The sequence below is a fragment of the Astyanax mexicanus genome, chromosome 1 (assembly GCF_023375975.1).
Source record: "Astyanax mexicanus isolate ESR-SI-001 chromosome 1, AstMex3_surface, whole genome shotgun sequence".
Classification (NCBI taxonomy): Eukaryota; Metazoa; Chordata; class Actinopteri; order Characiformes; family Acestrorhamphidae; genus Astyanax; species Astyanax mexicanus.
Window position 1 is genome coordinate 91,779,620 of NC_064408.1, and position 15,100 is coordinate 91,794,719.

General features: G+C 37.7%; 1 protein-coding gene across 2 annotated transcripts in view; it reads left to right on the forward strand.

Moving 5' to 3' along the window:
- sema5a (sema domain, seven thrombospondin repeats (type 1 and type 1-like), transmembrane domain (TM) and short cytoplasmic domain, (semaphorin) 5A) overlaps positions 1–15,100 on the forward strand; it is a 281,050-nt gene that overhangs the window by 102,665 nt on the left and 163,285 nt on the right. For both annotated transcript variants that reach the window (XM_049485501.1, XM_049485492.1), the window contains exon 4: positions 8,082–8,127. In XM_049485501.1, coding sequence (XP_049341458.1) covers positions 8,082–8,127 — 46 coding nt within the window. The remainder of the gene's footprint in view (positions 1–8,081; positions 8,128–15,100) is intronic.

Sequence of the window (15,100 nt, forward strand, 5' to 3'; positions counted from 1 at the left end):
GTTTCTTGTTTTGAGTTTAGTTTTATAGTTCTTGGTTTCTTCAGTTGTTTTCTTTGTTTAATAAATATTACCTGCATTTGCGTCCGCCTCCGTGTCTTCTTCCTGCTCCTGCACAACCCTGACACACATAAGCAATCATGTAGCAATTATCAGGCAGTCCTGATGAGTGCCAGTTTCATCATAACATTTTTATGGTCGTTGTGACTGCAATTAAGAATACTTTCTAACTTCTTTAAATGTTTTAGATTGACTGACCTTCGTTTTTATAAAGTATTTTTTCTTTACTTAGTTGAGTAGTTCTTGCCATAATATGGATTAGAACATTATTCAAATAGAGCTATTTACTGTATTCCACCAACTCTACCTCTTCACAACTTTACAACTGATACTCTCAAACACATTAAGAGACAAGAAATTCAAGTAATTAACATTTAATAAGTTCAGCACAGCTGGTAACTGAAAGCCTGAATTCCACATGACTCTACCTCATAAAACTGACTAAGAATTTTCAGAACATCTTTGCTTTTTTTCTTCTTTACTTTGTAAAAGGTTTATTTAGAAGAAGCTGTATGTGTGTGTGTGTTGTGCTGAATATCTCTTGTCATGTTCAGTTGTTTAAATGTCTAATTCCACCAGCTTTATCCTCTCTGTTTTGATTGATGTCTGTTTAATATGACTCTCTGCCTTCAAGGAGCAGAAGGGTCTACCAGTCACGCTCAGTTTACTTCCCCAGCCCACTGTTCTTATAAATTAAACAGACACACAACTTAATGTTTATTGCTGTTCGTAAAAAGGGCATATGCTGGCTTTAAGAATCAAGTAGCAGAACCAGGGTCTGTTCTCTGAACTAGAACAACAGCATTAGTCTTCGCCAGGGAGAGAAGCACCATCACAATGTGCACCATGTGCAAACTGTCCCTGTCTGGCTGCAGATACTAGTCCAAGCTAATCTTTCATAGAGCTTTAATCCAGTCTTTAAATAGTCTGAGTGACTGTAATACAATTACGAGAATTTAACATTTAATCTGCTGCTGCACTTTAATGCAAGGAAATAGGGAGAAAAAAATGATTTCTCTTCTCTTTTTCTCTCTAAATAAAATACATTCTTATTCTTATATTTAAGAACCAGCATTCTTAAACTACAATATCACCTCTATTAATAAACTTGGCTTTAAGTACAGAGTAGAGTCAATGAGGATGGAGTAAAAAGTCCAGGACTTAGTCTGTTGGCAGAGACCCTTATCCACCATCTACCCCAACACCAGAAGTGTGATTAATGCTGCACCAGTAGAACTAACTAGCTAGTGCCACAACTAAACTAAACAAACAAATAAATAAACACACACACATGTAATCACACACAAATAACACACAATCCCCCAAATAAATCCAATAAACAAAATAGCTATTGTTTAAGCATCCTGTAAGCTCACATCTATGCTCCTAAGACCACCCAAAACCCTTTAGCGCACTCACACATTAAAAAACAAAATCCAGCATAATGTACAAATAGTCTGTATAAACTGATAATTATCATGCAATAATAATTATATGCATAATTAGAAAAAGGGCAAAGAGCTAAATAAGCAATAGTAAAATACTACACACATTGTACATACAATGTGTGTATTGGAAAGCAACCAATCTGTCACGTTCTCGTCCGTTTTTTACGTCTTTCTCTCTCTCTCTCTCTCTCTGGTCTATCCCTGTGTTTATGTACCTTCGTCTGCATGTTCCCTGTGTTTATCCCGTGTCTCCGCCCCTGTTGCTCACCTGTTAGTTTGTAGCTCCGCCTCCTTGTTACCCGGTCCCAGGTGTTTCATGTTTCCTCTGCCCCCTTCTGTGCGTATAAATGGTTCTCTTTGTTCCTGTGTTCCTTGTCCGTGATTGTACGTTGTTACTTCAATCAGGTTTCGCATTCCTGTGCTTTCTGTGTACTCCATGTTTCTGTTTGTTTCAGTGTTGTTTGTTTATTCCTGTTTTTATATATATATATATATATATATATATATATATATATATATATATATATATATATATATAAAAAAAACTCGCAAGTGCATCCACTCTTTATGTATTCTTCCTGAATCCACCTGACACAATCACATGAACAACGGAAGAGATTTTTCGCATTATTTTGCTTCAGGAAAAGAGGCTGGGAGGGGAGAAATGGGGTGGGAGTGTGTCAGATTCTAGCAGAAGTGGGTGGATAAGGGATTTAAAAAACAAAAATTAGACCTCTACTACAGGGGTAAGCTTTAGGCCCACTATTTTGAATTCTGCCTGTAGTATGTACTGGATAGATACTGTACTGTGTTTACTGGAATAATTTGCCTCCAGAGGTGTAGCGCTGCATGCTTATTAACAGTTCACACAGATCACTTATTTGCACTTAGAACATCTGTTGTGTCTCTGTCCTCCAATAATCTACATAGAGCTGTGTATCGGTATATTAGTGCCAGTCATTTACATCATCAATGATCCACAGGGGGAAGAGTTACAAGAAAAAAAAAAAAAGAATAATTCAGATCTTTTAAATACGCTCAACATAAGTATTCTTGTATAAGTAGCCCTTGCATATTGTGTTTACTGTAAATAAACAAGAAATGTGTTTTTTTTTATCTCCCTTTTTTAAGTGAATAAACCACACAGTACTGTATTGTCTTTAGATTCGAGCTAGTAAAATATAATGTGAAGTGTATTTACTTACAGTACAGTTCAGAGCTATTCTCAGTGCTCTCAGACAGAAGCACATTTGCCAATACATTAGTTCTGTATAGAATGAGTAAATGTGCTGAAAGCCCGGGCTAGAGTGGTATTGATGGTTGATGGGCTCAGGGAGGTTGTAGTAGTAATGCAGAAGCAGTCGATCAATAGACATGTCGATACAGTAAATGGGCCTTAATCACAGAGGCCTGAGCTAGAAAACACCCTCCATGGCTGCATTATCATGTAATACAAGCCATTATTGAGCTGTTACAAGCACAGGTAACATCATTCAAACGCAGTTTTCAGTTTGTTCTGGTTTTAACTTCACTTTTTCATGTGTGGTAGCCCGAAAAATTAATAAATTATTACTGTTGATAACAAAATCCTGCTGAACTTTCATATTAATCATTTCTGGCCCGTTGTCTGGAACCAGAACAAAGTCCACTGGAACAAAAGGACTGGGAGAACTGTTACATTTTCAGTCTATTCTTTCACAGTGGTGATTAGTAGAAGAGAAAGAGATAATAATAAAATGTGGTTAATGGATATTACAGTTTTGAAACAGTTACTGCTGGGTTTATTGTTTTTCCCCCTCTTTCTTAACTTTATCTTAATCAATTAGTCATTTGCCCCAGCTAGATAGGACTCCCTCTATTACATAAAGCTACCCGCACTGGGAGGACGAAGGCTAGCACATACTTCTTCATGCAGAGTGGCCTTCACTGAAGCTCAACATGCTCAGAGGAGAGCACTAAAAGTGTGATTTTTGCTTTTGCATTGGAACACTGCAGATTTAAACTGTATCCTGAAAAAGTGGCCTGCATTATTGTGAGCATTTATACGTGTGTGATTGCAATTTCTGCAGTGAAAGAAAGGAAATGTGTTCTAGTCCAATGCTGGTATATTTAATATAATTTGATTTGATTTTAATTGATTTGATTTGATTTTATTTGATTGGATTTGAGAAGTGCAATGCATGATCTGACTATGATACAGTACATGAAGGATTTGAGAATTTGAGGATTTTGTGGATTTTTGATATTGACTGAAATTTATTGAAGAGGACTGAAATAAAGGTCAAACTTAAATAGTCATGTTTTGAACAGAGGTGTCAAATAATGAAATATAAATATTTCATTATTTAAATATACATTACTTAAGTAGAAATGTTGGAAGATGACTTTTTACTTTGTAGGTCTACTCCTTATATTTTCACCCAACTTTCTACTCATTACATTTACAATCCAGATAGAGTGAATCTGATTGTGGTTGGATGAGAAATATATGCATATACCACTCTGTTTATCCATCGCACCCGCACACATCATGCCCACACTCCAGCAAGAACATAGCAGATGTATGTAGTCTAGTATGAAGATGATCTGTGACAGAGACTCAAGAGAACTCAAACTCTCAACATTTCCCAGCTTCTTAATATATTTACATTGTACTAATATGCATTTATTTTCAATGGGCCTATATGCAGCTGAACCATGGCTTTTAGAAAAATGTGTTTTGGGGAGGTGGGGTAGTGCACTATAGGCTCCTGCTTTTATATGCGACCTAAGCTTTTGTCCTTAATGGTATTTTTTTCCCCTTACATTACTTTTACTTTTATACTTTAAGTAGGTTTGAAACCAGTACCTTTTACACTTTTACTGGAGTAAAAATCTTGTGAATGTAATGTGAATTATGAATACTTTTGACACCTTTGAGTTTGACACTGTTAAACAAGCATTAATTATGGTTAGTATGTTATTAACTCTGCCATATAATGACATATACTGCATGACATATATTAACCTTACGAACATGTAGAGAGGTCTTAGTAAGAACTACTGAACCTATGGAGAAATCTGTTGTGTGAAACAGAAGTTTTAATTAAACAGACCGAGTGGCTAAAACAATATGGAATAACTGCACTTCCTCCAGCTAATGAAGACATTAATCAGCTGCTACAGAGAGCAGCAGCAGTTCAGCAGTACTCTGTACTGTACTGTGTTGCGTTTATGGATGACATTTTCTGCTTGCTGTTCCTAATGGCTATAATTTTGTTTGGTATACGGCTCTGCTCTAATTACAGTCCAGAAACACAGACATGGCCTTCATGAGTCCTGACAGATGTGTATAAACACGGCAGACGTAAAACCATCAAACAAGAAAGTTTGAGAATAAATTAATATGTGATATAGACTGTTGTTTAGTCTGCCTTCACAGACAAAGCCAGTCTCAGAGAGCGCGCTGTAATTCAGCACCCTGAGGCGAGGTTTTCTGCAGCTTTGTTTGAGACTGGAATTCTCCTTCAGTTTACTGCATAGTCTGCCTCAGGCTTCATCTATTGACCAAAGAAGAGTCCAAAAGCCCTCAGGACACTTTTACACTTTTTTACACAGGTCTAGACAACTTTAACTTTATATACATTGAGGTAATATTCATATACAGCACTGGGCAAACCTTTGGATGCACCAATTAAACTTACATTCTTAGTAGCTTGCAATTTGAGTTTAGGTCCAAGTAAGGACAACTACTGTAGAGAACAAGCCACAATCTCATGGATGCCCAAAGGATTATTAACGCTATCTATGCTAGCATCAACAGAAAATTATAGACAAGCATGTAACTACATGCCAAACTACAGTGAGTCCAAGAAGTATTTGATCCCTTGTTGATTTTCTTTCGTTGGCCCACTAATAAAGACATGATCATTCTATACTTTTAATGGTAGATGTATTCTTACATGGAGAGACAGAATATTAAAAAGAAAATCCAGAAAATAAATCTAAGGAATATATATTAAATGATTTGTATTTCATGGAGTGAAATAAGTATTTGATCCCTTAGTATTCATTAGCAGTTCTGGCTTTTACAGACCAGTTAGACACTCCCAATCAACTTGTTACCTGACCTGAAGCCACCTGTTCTCACTAATCACTTGTGTGAAAAACACCTGTCCACAGAATCAGACAGATCACACAGATTTCAAGTCTCCAACATGGGTAAAACCAAAGAGCTGTCACAGGACCTCAGAGTCAGAATTGTTGACCTTCACAAAGCTGGAATGGGCTACAAAAAGATTAGTAAGGTGTTGGATGTGAAAGTAACAACTATTGGTGCAATTATCAGAAAGTTTAAAGAGTATAACATGGCAATCAACAGACCTCGGCCCGGTGCTCCAAAGAAGATTTCGCCTTGTGGGGTGGCAATGATGCTGAGAACGGTCAGAAATCGTCCTGCAACCACTCGGCAGGAGTTAGCAAATGACCTGAAGGCAGCTGGGACCACAGTTTGCAAGGAAACAATTGGCAACACTTTGCACAACAATGGATTCACATCCTGCAGTGCCCGAAAGGTACCCCTGCTGAAGAGAGCACATGTGGAGGCGCGCCTCAAGTATGCCAATGATCATTTGAAAGATGAACCAAGTTATTGGGAAAAGGTTTTGTGGTCAGACGAGACCAAAATTGAACTTTTTGGCCCCAACTCCACCCGCCATGTGTGGAGGAAGAAAAATGCTGCCTATGACCCCAAGAACACTGTGCCCACCGTCAAGCATGGAGGTGGAAGCATAATGTTTTGGGGGTGTTTCTCTGCCAAGGGTACAGGGCTACTTCACCGCATCACTGGGAAGATGGATGGAGCCATGTACCGCACAATCCTGAGGGACAACCTCCTCCCCTCTGCCAGGGATCTGAAAATGGGCCGTGGTTGGGTCTTCCAACATGATAACGACCCTAAACATACAGCAAAGGATTGGCTCAAGAAAAATCACATTAAGGTCATGGAGTGGCCCAGCCAGTCGCCAGACCTCAATCCGATCAAAAATCTATGGAGGGAGCTGAAGGTCAGAGTTGCCAAGCGACAGCCCACCAACCTTCATGATTTAGAGAGGATCTGCAAAGAAGAGTGGGCCAAAATTCCCCCTGGTGTGTGTGCTAAACTTGTGGTTAACTACAACAAACGTCTCACCGCTGTGCTTGCAAACAAAGGATTTGCCACTAAGTATTGAGTGTGTTTGGCAAGAGGGATCAAATACTTATTTTCCTCATTGAAATACAAATTAATTAAAATATATTCTTTAAAATTATATTCTGGATTTTTGTCTTGATATTCTGTCTCTCCATGTTAGAATATATCTACCATTAAAAGTGCAGAAGGATAGTGTCTTTATTAGTGGGCAAACAAAGAAAATCAGCAAGGGATCAAATACTTCTTGGACTCACTGTACATGTTGACCAGCCACAAAGCTTCTGGGAGAATTCCCTATGGACAGATGAGACATACAGTAAATGGAATAATTGCCAAGGCACATCAATTCTATATTTACAGATGGAAAAATGAACCATATGAAGAAAAGAACACTGTCCGTATTGTGAAACATGGAGGAGGCTCTCTTATGTACTGATGCCACTTTGCTGCATCTGGCACAGGGTGTCTTGAATCTGTGCAGGGTACAATGAAATCTCGAGACCATCAAGAGAGGATTCTAGAGAGAAATGTGCTGCCCAGTGTCAGAAAGCTTGATCTCAGTCGCAGGTCATGGGTCTTGCGACAGGATAATGACCCAAAACACACAGCTAAAAACAAAACAGAAAAAAAAACACCCAAGAATAGCTAAAAACATTGGAATATTCCTAAGTGGCCTTTTACGAGCCCTGACCTAAATCCTACTGAGCATCTTTAGAAGGAGCTGAAACATGCTGTCTGAAAAAAAAAAAAAAACACCCTTCAATCCTGAGACAGCTGGAGCAGTTTGCTCATGAGGAGTGGGGCCAAAATAACTACTGAGAGGTGCAGGAGTCTCAATGACAATTACAGGAAGCGTTTAATTGCAGTAATTGCCTCAAAAGGTTGTGCAACAAACTGTAAGGTTAGAGGTTACCATCATTTATGTACAGGCCTTTTTCATGAGTTTATTTATTAAAATAATTCTGTTTATGTATGGTTGAAAAGCAGTGTCTGACTTTAATTTGTTCATTTTCATAGCATTTTTATTTATTATTACTTTTTTCTCAGATTCAAGTTATTTCTGTGACCATTGTGTTTTTTTCTTTCATTAAGTGAGGGGTACCAACAATTCTGTCCATGTGTGCTAATGTTAAAAAGTGTGTTAAATATATTTTTCTTAAATACAAATGTCTTTTTTTTAATATATAGATGAAACTCTCTATAATTCCATCTTCAGAGCCTCGTCTCCGGCTGTGATGATTATTATTATTATATAGCCATATTTTCAAGAGTAAAACCTATGAAAACACTCAGCACTCAGCATCGCAGAAACTCTCTGCAATAACATTCCGTACTTTACCGCATATAAATGAACATTTATTCATTTACCGTCTCTGTTTCTCTCTCTCTCTCTCTCTCTCTTCCAGGAATCATCTCTTCAGGCTGCATCTGGAGGACCTCGCATTGATCCAGGTGTGAAAACCACTCCACTCTCTTTCTCTTTTTCTCTTCTCTTTTTTCTTGTCCTTCTTTCCTCTAATGCTGCTTTGCACAGGTAGCAATTTCGCCGGCACTGGCGAGTCCATTGACCGAAAAGAGAGGTTGTGTTTCAGATGAGAGGAGAATAAATGATAGCTCATTGCTACGTGTGAATGTTAAAGGGCAAAAAAAATATAAAAAGGGGCAAATAAAAAACAGTCCATAATTCTTTTTTGATATATTTTACCATTTTGGGAGCTCCAGTTAATGACTAGATCAGTGCTTTTCAAACATTTCAGACCGTGTAGCACTTACGATCAAAATAAAACTTCAAAGGACCACCTACTGAGAGTGCTGGGTGGACTTTGCTCTGTTTTACAATCTGCAAATGATTGATTATTGATCCTGATCAATGCAGCATGCCTACTGAGAGAAATTATGAATGAAAGGGAGGAATGTGAGGCAGTGCAGTGAACTATAGGCTGGACATGTGATCTCCTTAAAGCCTGGACTAATTATTTAGCTATTAATCCTAATTGCAGAAACTTAGTGATTAGTGGCGTTCCACAGGGTTCTAGTGTAGGGCCTATGAACCCCCTAAAAGGTTAATTCAATAATTCCTTTAATAGTACTGCAGTTATTACAGTGAAGAACTGAAGTGTGGGTTTTAAATGGGGTCTTAACTGGTTCTAAACACTGAACTCAAACAAATCTAAAATTATGAAAGCGACACATGGAAAAATATAGATTTTTTTTTTTGTTTATATGGCCTACCACCTTTGGATGCTTCAAGTAGCAACAGTAATACCTGTACCACAGTTTTAGAAGCATTGCCCTGCCACTAATTAAAAGGCTGGACAATAAGAGCCCTATTTTAGTGATATATAGCCGAGCCATCAACAGCGCACAGCACAGCTTGATTTAGGGCGTGTCAGTGTGTCTTTGTTATCGCAACAATGGTAAAAATACACCTTGTGTGGCTTGAAACATTGAAAAAGATTATGTATTGATTCTCTGGTTTTTAAATAATCATGGGTGTGTTTTTTGTCTGTAACGTAAAATAAATCAATTAGCATTGAACTTGCCATTCCTTTTAAGAGCCAGATGTGCTCTGACTTTGGCGGATTGCTATTGTAGGGGTGCAGCTACCTGGATGTGTCCATCACTTCTCGGCAGAGGAAACTGACCTGCTCGTTCACACTTGCTTATTTTATTTATTGTTGATGTAAACATTTGTATAGCTGGCAACTGGCGCAGGCTGTGTGTCCATGTGTGTGCGTAACAAGCGGATGTGTACATATAGTATGTTGGGGTTGTGCTTTTGTAGACAATTCAGTGCTAAGATAGCAATGAACGTCTGACGGTTGACGTCTGCCTAAGTTGTTTTTTTTTTCAGTTTTGCACCTGTGTTTTCTGTAGCCAAGATAGCAATACGCCAGAAACGTACCTGACCACCACGACCATCATACGCGTAGATATATTCACTGGTATCATTGCTATTTAAATGACAGAGGTGGAGGGCTGTTGGTGAGATAGAGTTAGTAGAGATAGCAATGAGCATCGCGATGCACTTTTTAAGCAGGGTGTGAGGTTTGGCCCTAAGTCTAAAAATGTACATAGTGTGCAAATAAATTTATTTTTTTATTATTGGATGAATGGTTGAGGCATGTTTGTAGTCTGGATGGAAACAGATATGTGTAAATGCAATGCTACCCAAATTGTATCACAAGAATTGCACCCAAGTCACGGTTTATAATGAGTTTGTTTCAGTTCTGCCACGTCTTCTGTTTATTAAAGCTGCACTTATCATTTCCATGCTGTGATATTTGCAGAGATCCAGGGCTTTACATAAGGTGATGAAGCAACTTTGTATTATTAAATAGAGCTGCAGAGTGGAGTTCTGCCTGAGTTCATGTTCCAGCAGAGTGCTCTAAAGGTTAGGAAACAAAAGCCAATTCATAATGAGTATTCAATTACACTGCAAAGCAGACCAATGCACCTGCAGTAGACCTGTTTATTCTTGAGTTCTTTTCGGATTCAGTCTACACTTGATTCTTTGAAAGGTTGTAGGCTTCGTTTATGTAATCTTTTAATCACATAAAGTCATAGTTGTTAAAACAAACTTCTTACATTTCTAAGGATCAAACCCAGCAGTTTCTCTTTTACTGCTAAGCGTTTTTCAGTGAACCCTGAAAACCCCAGTGCTCCGGCTGTTCCTGTGAGGCAATACTTCTGCTCGCTTGTAGTAAAGCCCCCTGCTGAGTTAAGCATCTCGTAACCTGGTGAGTAACCATGCAAACACGGGCGCATTTTGTGGAATTTAGTTGAGCTTCTTCCTCAGAATCGTTTGAAGCTGTGGTTGGGCCTGGAGCAGGAGGGGGGGGGTGGGACTAAGCTAAATAGCAGCAGCCCCCCATGGAGGTGGCGGAGGTACAGAAGCTGCTGCAGCTTTTTGTTTAAACGCACCCAGAGAAATCCTGCAGCACAAAGATGAACACAGAGTTCCCCCCTCCAAACCAATCCTGTCCTCCGTCTTCACCAAATCCCTTCCCTTCCCTTCTCCAGCAGCAAGTAGTCTTGGATGAGCTTTTTTTTTTTTCTTTTTCTTTTTTGGTTTCAGCAAATCCTGCCTCAGGCAGCTCTGTGAAAAGAGGGAAAATGTTCAGATAATCTGTTTTAGGGAGACAGTGCCAATTTAGATTGACCTTGGGTCTTTTTCCTTTTTTTGGAACTATTCTTCTCTCCGTATCTCTCTCTTTCTCGTTGGGGAGATGTAGGTTTGTGTGTTTTTAAAGAGCTGCGTTTGAGGCCCTCAGGACTGAACGCTGGAGCTGCAAGAGCAGTGCTGTCTGCATTTAGTCTCTACATTTAGAACAGGATTATACAGGGGTTTAACCAGAACCTGCTTAATGGAAGCAGAAATCTTTAGCATTTATTGTGTTGCATTATCTGATGTCAATAATTGTGGATCGATTATTTTAATCCAGTATGAATCTGTAGTGTGATTTGTTTTACATGCTCCAAAAAGTAATATTTGTGGATTGGTTTTAATCCAGTATGAATTTGTAGTGTGATTCATTTTACAGTTTTAAAAAAGTAATATTTGTGGATTGGTTTTAATCCAGTATGAATCTGTAGTGTGATTCATTTTACAGTTTTAAAAAAGTAATATTTGTGGATTGGTTTTAATCCAGTATGAATTTGTAGTGTGATTCATTTTACAGTTTTAAAAAAGTAATATTTGTGGATTGGTTTTAATCCAGTATGAATCTGTAGTGTGATTCATTTTACAGTTTTAAAAAAGTAATATTTGTGGATTGGTTTTAATCCAGTATGAATCTGTAGTGTGATTCATTTTACAGTTTTAAAAAAGTAATATTTGTGGATTGGTTTTAATCCAGTATGAATCTGGAGTGTGATTCATTTTACAGTTTTAAAAAAGTAATATTTGTGGATTGGTTTTAATCCAGTATGAATTTGTAGTGTGATTCATTTTACAGTTTTAAAAAAGTAATATTTGTGGATTGGTTTTAATCCAGTATGAATCTGTAGTGTGATTCATTTTACAGTTTTAAAAAAGTAATATTTGTGGATTGGTTTTAATCCAGTATGAATCTGTAGTGTGATTCATTTTACAGTTTTAAAAAAGTAATATTTGTGGATTGGTTTTAATCCAGTATGAATCTGTAGTGTGATTCATTTTACAGTTTTAAAAAAGTAATATTTGTGGATTGGTTTTAATCCAGTATGAATCTGGAGTGTGATTCATTTTACGGGCTCAAAAAAGTAATATTAGTGGATTGGTTTTAATCCAGTGTGAATCTGGAGTGTGATTCATTTTACAGTTTAAAAAAAAAAATAATATTTGTGGATTGGTTTTAATCCAGTATGAATCTGTAGTGTGATTCATTTTACAGTCTGACTGTCACATCCTGGCCTTGTTCCGTGTGTGCACTGTTCTGTCTCTGTGTTTTTACTGTCCTCTCTGTGTTTGTTAACCTTCCCCTTCATGCCTGTGTCATTCCCCACATTGTCCAGCGTTTACCTCCATGTCTCCGCTCCAGTCCTGAGTTCCTGTAACTCTGCCCCCTCGTTACCTTTCCCCAGGTGTTTCCTGTTTTATCCATGTGTATAAATAGTCCCTTTGTCACAGTCTGTCACTAGTAGTTATGAAGTGATTTGAATCCAGTATGAATGTGAAGTGTGTGTTGTTTTTTGTATCTGATACTAGTAGTTGCTTTGAATCCTGTATGAATCTGCATTGTGTTTAGCTCTTAAAATGTGACACCTGTTTTTGGGAAGTGATCTGAATCTGCAGTAAATGTGTTTTTCTTCTCTCTCGGGTTTGAGTGGATGTATATTTGTGTGTTTTTAAAGAGCTATGTTTTTCTAGGTTCTCAGGACTGAGCACCGAAGCTATAAGAGCATTGCTATATACACTTAGTGTCCTCTCTAGACCTGTAAAGACATTATTTTGAATAGTTTATATAAAGTCTGCGTAATGGAATCAGAGGGGTAGCCTCTATACGTCTCTGCTTTTTGAGTTGTTTGAAGAAACAACAATTTTTTTTCTGTTTTACTTTGCCATTGTTATGTCCTGATGAAAGCAGCATCATATAAATAACACACTTAAGACAGAGAGAGAGACAGAGAGAGAAAGAGAGACAGAGAGAGGAGAGAGAGAGAGAGAGAGAGAGAGAGAGAGAGAGAGAGAGAGAGAGAGAGAGAGAGAGAGAGAGAGAGAGAGAGAGAGAGAGAGAGACCCTGAGGAAGTAAAGGCTGGAAAGTGCTGCTTCTATCCTCTATTGATTTTCTCATAACAATGCATCTTTCAGTAGCTATGATGTGTGAAGAATGAGGTAAAACATGTAGCAGAATCAGACCACACATCTCTGTTCATGTGCAAACTCATAAAACAGACTAACCTCATTAATGGATGCGTCACTCTAAGGCAGTTTACATTATTTGGTACTGTGTTAGTTATTATCAGACAATCATGGGATTTTACTGTTTGTAATCCAGTATGAATCTGAAGTGTTTGCAGTTTTCACAATCTTACAAAAACAACATTAGAGTAATTTTAATCCAGTATGAATCTGAAGTGTTTGCAGTTTTCACAATCTTACAAAAACAACATTAGAGTAATTTTAATCCAGTATGAATCTGCAAGATGTGTAGTTTTTAAAGAATGACATAAATGACTTTAGCACCATCTCAGTGCAGTATGAATCTGTATTTTGTGGAGTTTCCAGTCTGGTAAAAACAATTATTGTTTTATTCCAGTTTGATATTCCAGCCTGGTAGTAATAACTGTGGAATGATTTTAATCTTTTTTTTATGACATTTTGTATAATAATTTTAATTCAGTATGAATCTCCAACATGTGTAATGCCTACAGACTCACAGTAATAAATTAGTGAGTGATTTTAATTTAGTGTGTATCTGTAGTGTTTATAGTGTTTTTTGTTTTTTGTAGTTTTACAGTCTTACAGTAATAATGGAGGAGCAATATTATTCCAGTATGTATCTGACATAAATAACTGCTTTTGTAAAATTAAATTTTGGTTATTGAATTACTGGATTTTAAAATTCGGTAGGTGTTTGCAGTGTCTCCTGTACAGTTAAATGTATACAGCTATTTTAATCCAGTATGAATCTGCAGTGCTTATCTGGTAAATAAGTTGCTGCTACACTAAGAGTATTTGAAAGTATAAAAAGTGTAAAAAGTATTTGATCTATAGGGGAGAATTGGACACAAGCTAACACAGGGTGAAATGAAAAATGGCTATTTTAGGTAGTTTAACTGCTTTCAGTAAAAGATGCTATTGGTGACCTTCTTGTGTTCCCATAAGAACATCTACCAATTGCCACCATAGTCAGAGAGATTCCTGTTGAAGGCAGTTTTGTACTATGTTTTGCAAAAATATGTATTTTTATTTTAACTGTGTTTTACAGAGTTGTGTGTAGTAAAGTCAGAATTGACTCATGTATTGTTTGAAACTCTGACCAACGACTTGCAGTGAAACTAACCAGGTTTAAATACAGCCGCCACACCGTGGGGTTAGATTAACACATTGCTAATGTAACTAAGACCCCTACAGTAAACGATAAGATTTTTTATAAAACATACTGACATTGAAATAATTTGATTCTTTCATTAATCGTTCTGAAACGTCCTGTCCTCGGCTCGGCCGTGTATTTGCAGTGGTATCAGGTGAGGTGGCTGCTCTGTATTTTTATTTTTGAATGCCGTTAGACATATTGAGTTTACACTTCAATCGATCTGGAGTGAGGGTCTGATATCATAATCTACTGCGGCTCCTGTTCACTAATAGACGCGCTGGCAGTAATAAAGAGTAAAAGTTCAGCACAGCAGCAGCACTCCACAGACAGCGGGGTGAGGTTTAGTCAATACCCAGTTCCTGCATGAGCAGCCTCGGATTGGCTTCTGTGAAATAGAGTTTGAAAAAGAGCTTTGTTTTGGAATACTTCATTGGGATTCGTGGATATGCTGGAGAAAATGAAAGCGCTGCAGTCAGTCCAGTGCTCTGAAAGCTGTCTGATTACACAAAAGAACAGATCCACAGGGGCATTAACCCTGAGGCGGTGCGGCCACAGATGTGGATACATCTATTCTTTCAGTTGGCTGTACAGTATGTTGGAGATATATGAGCATTCTCTATAAAATCTCTTTGTAGGTTTGTTACTAATACGTAATTGATCTAATAATTCAATCAACAGGTTAATGTGCTCATCCACACACACACACACACACACACACACTCAGCAAACAGAGACTGAAATGTCTTTATTCCTATCAGCAATATTTTCTGCCACCCTCAAAAACTATAAACTCTCTACCTCAGTAACTGCTGTGATTATATATGTTCTATATGTTAAAGTATGTTACACATCTCTGCACCTTATCCTCTCTATACACTTTATTATACCGTATCGGTACTGCACT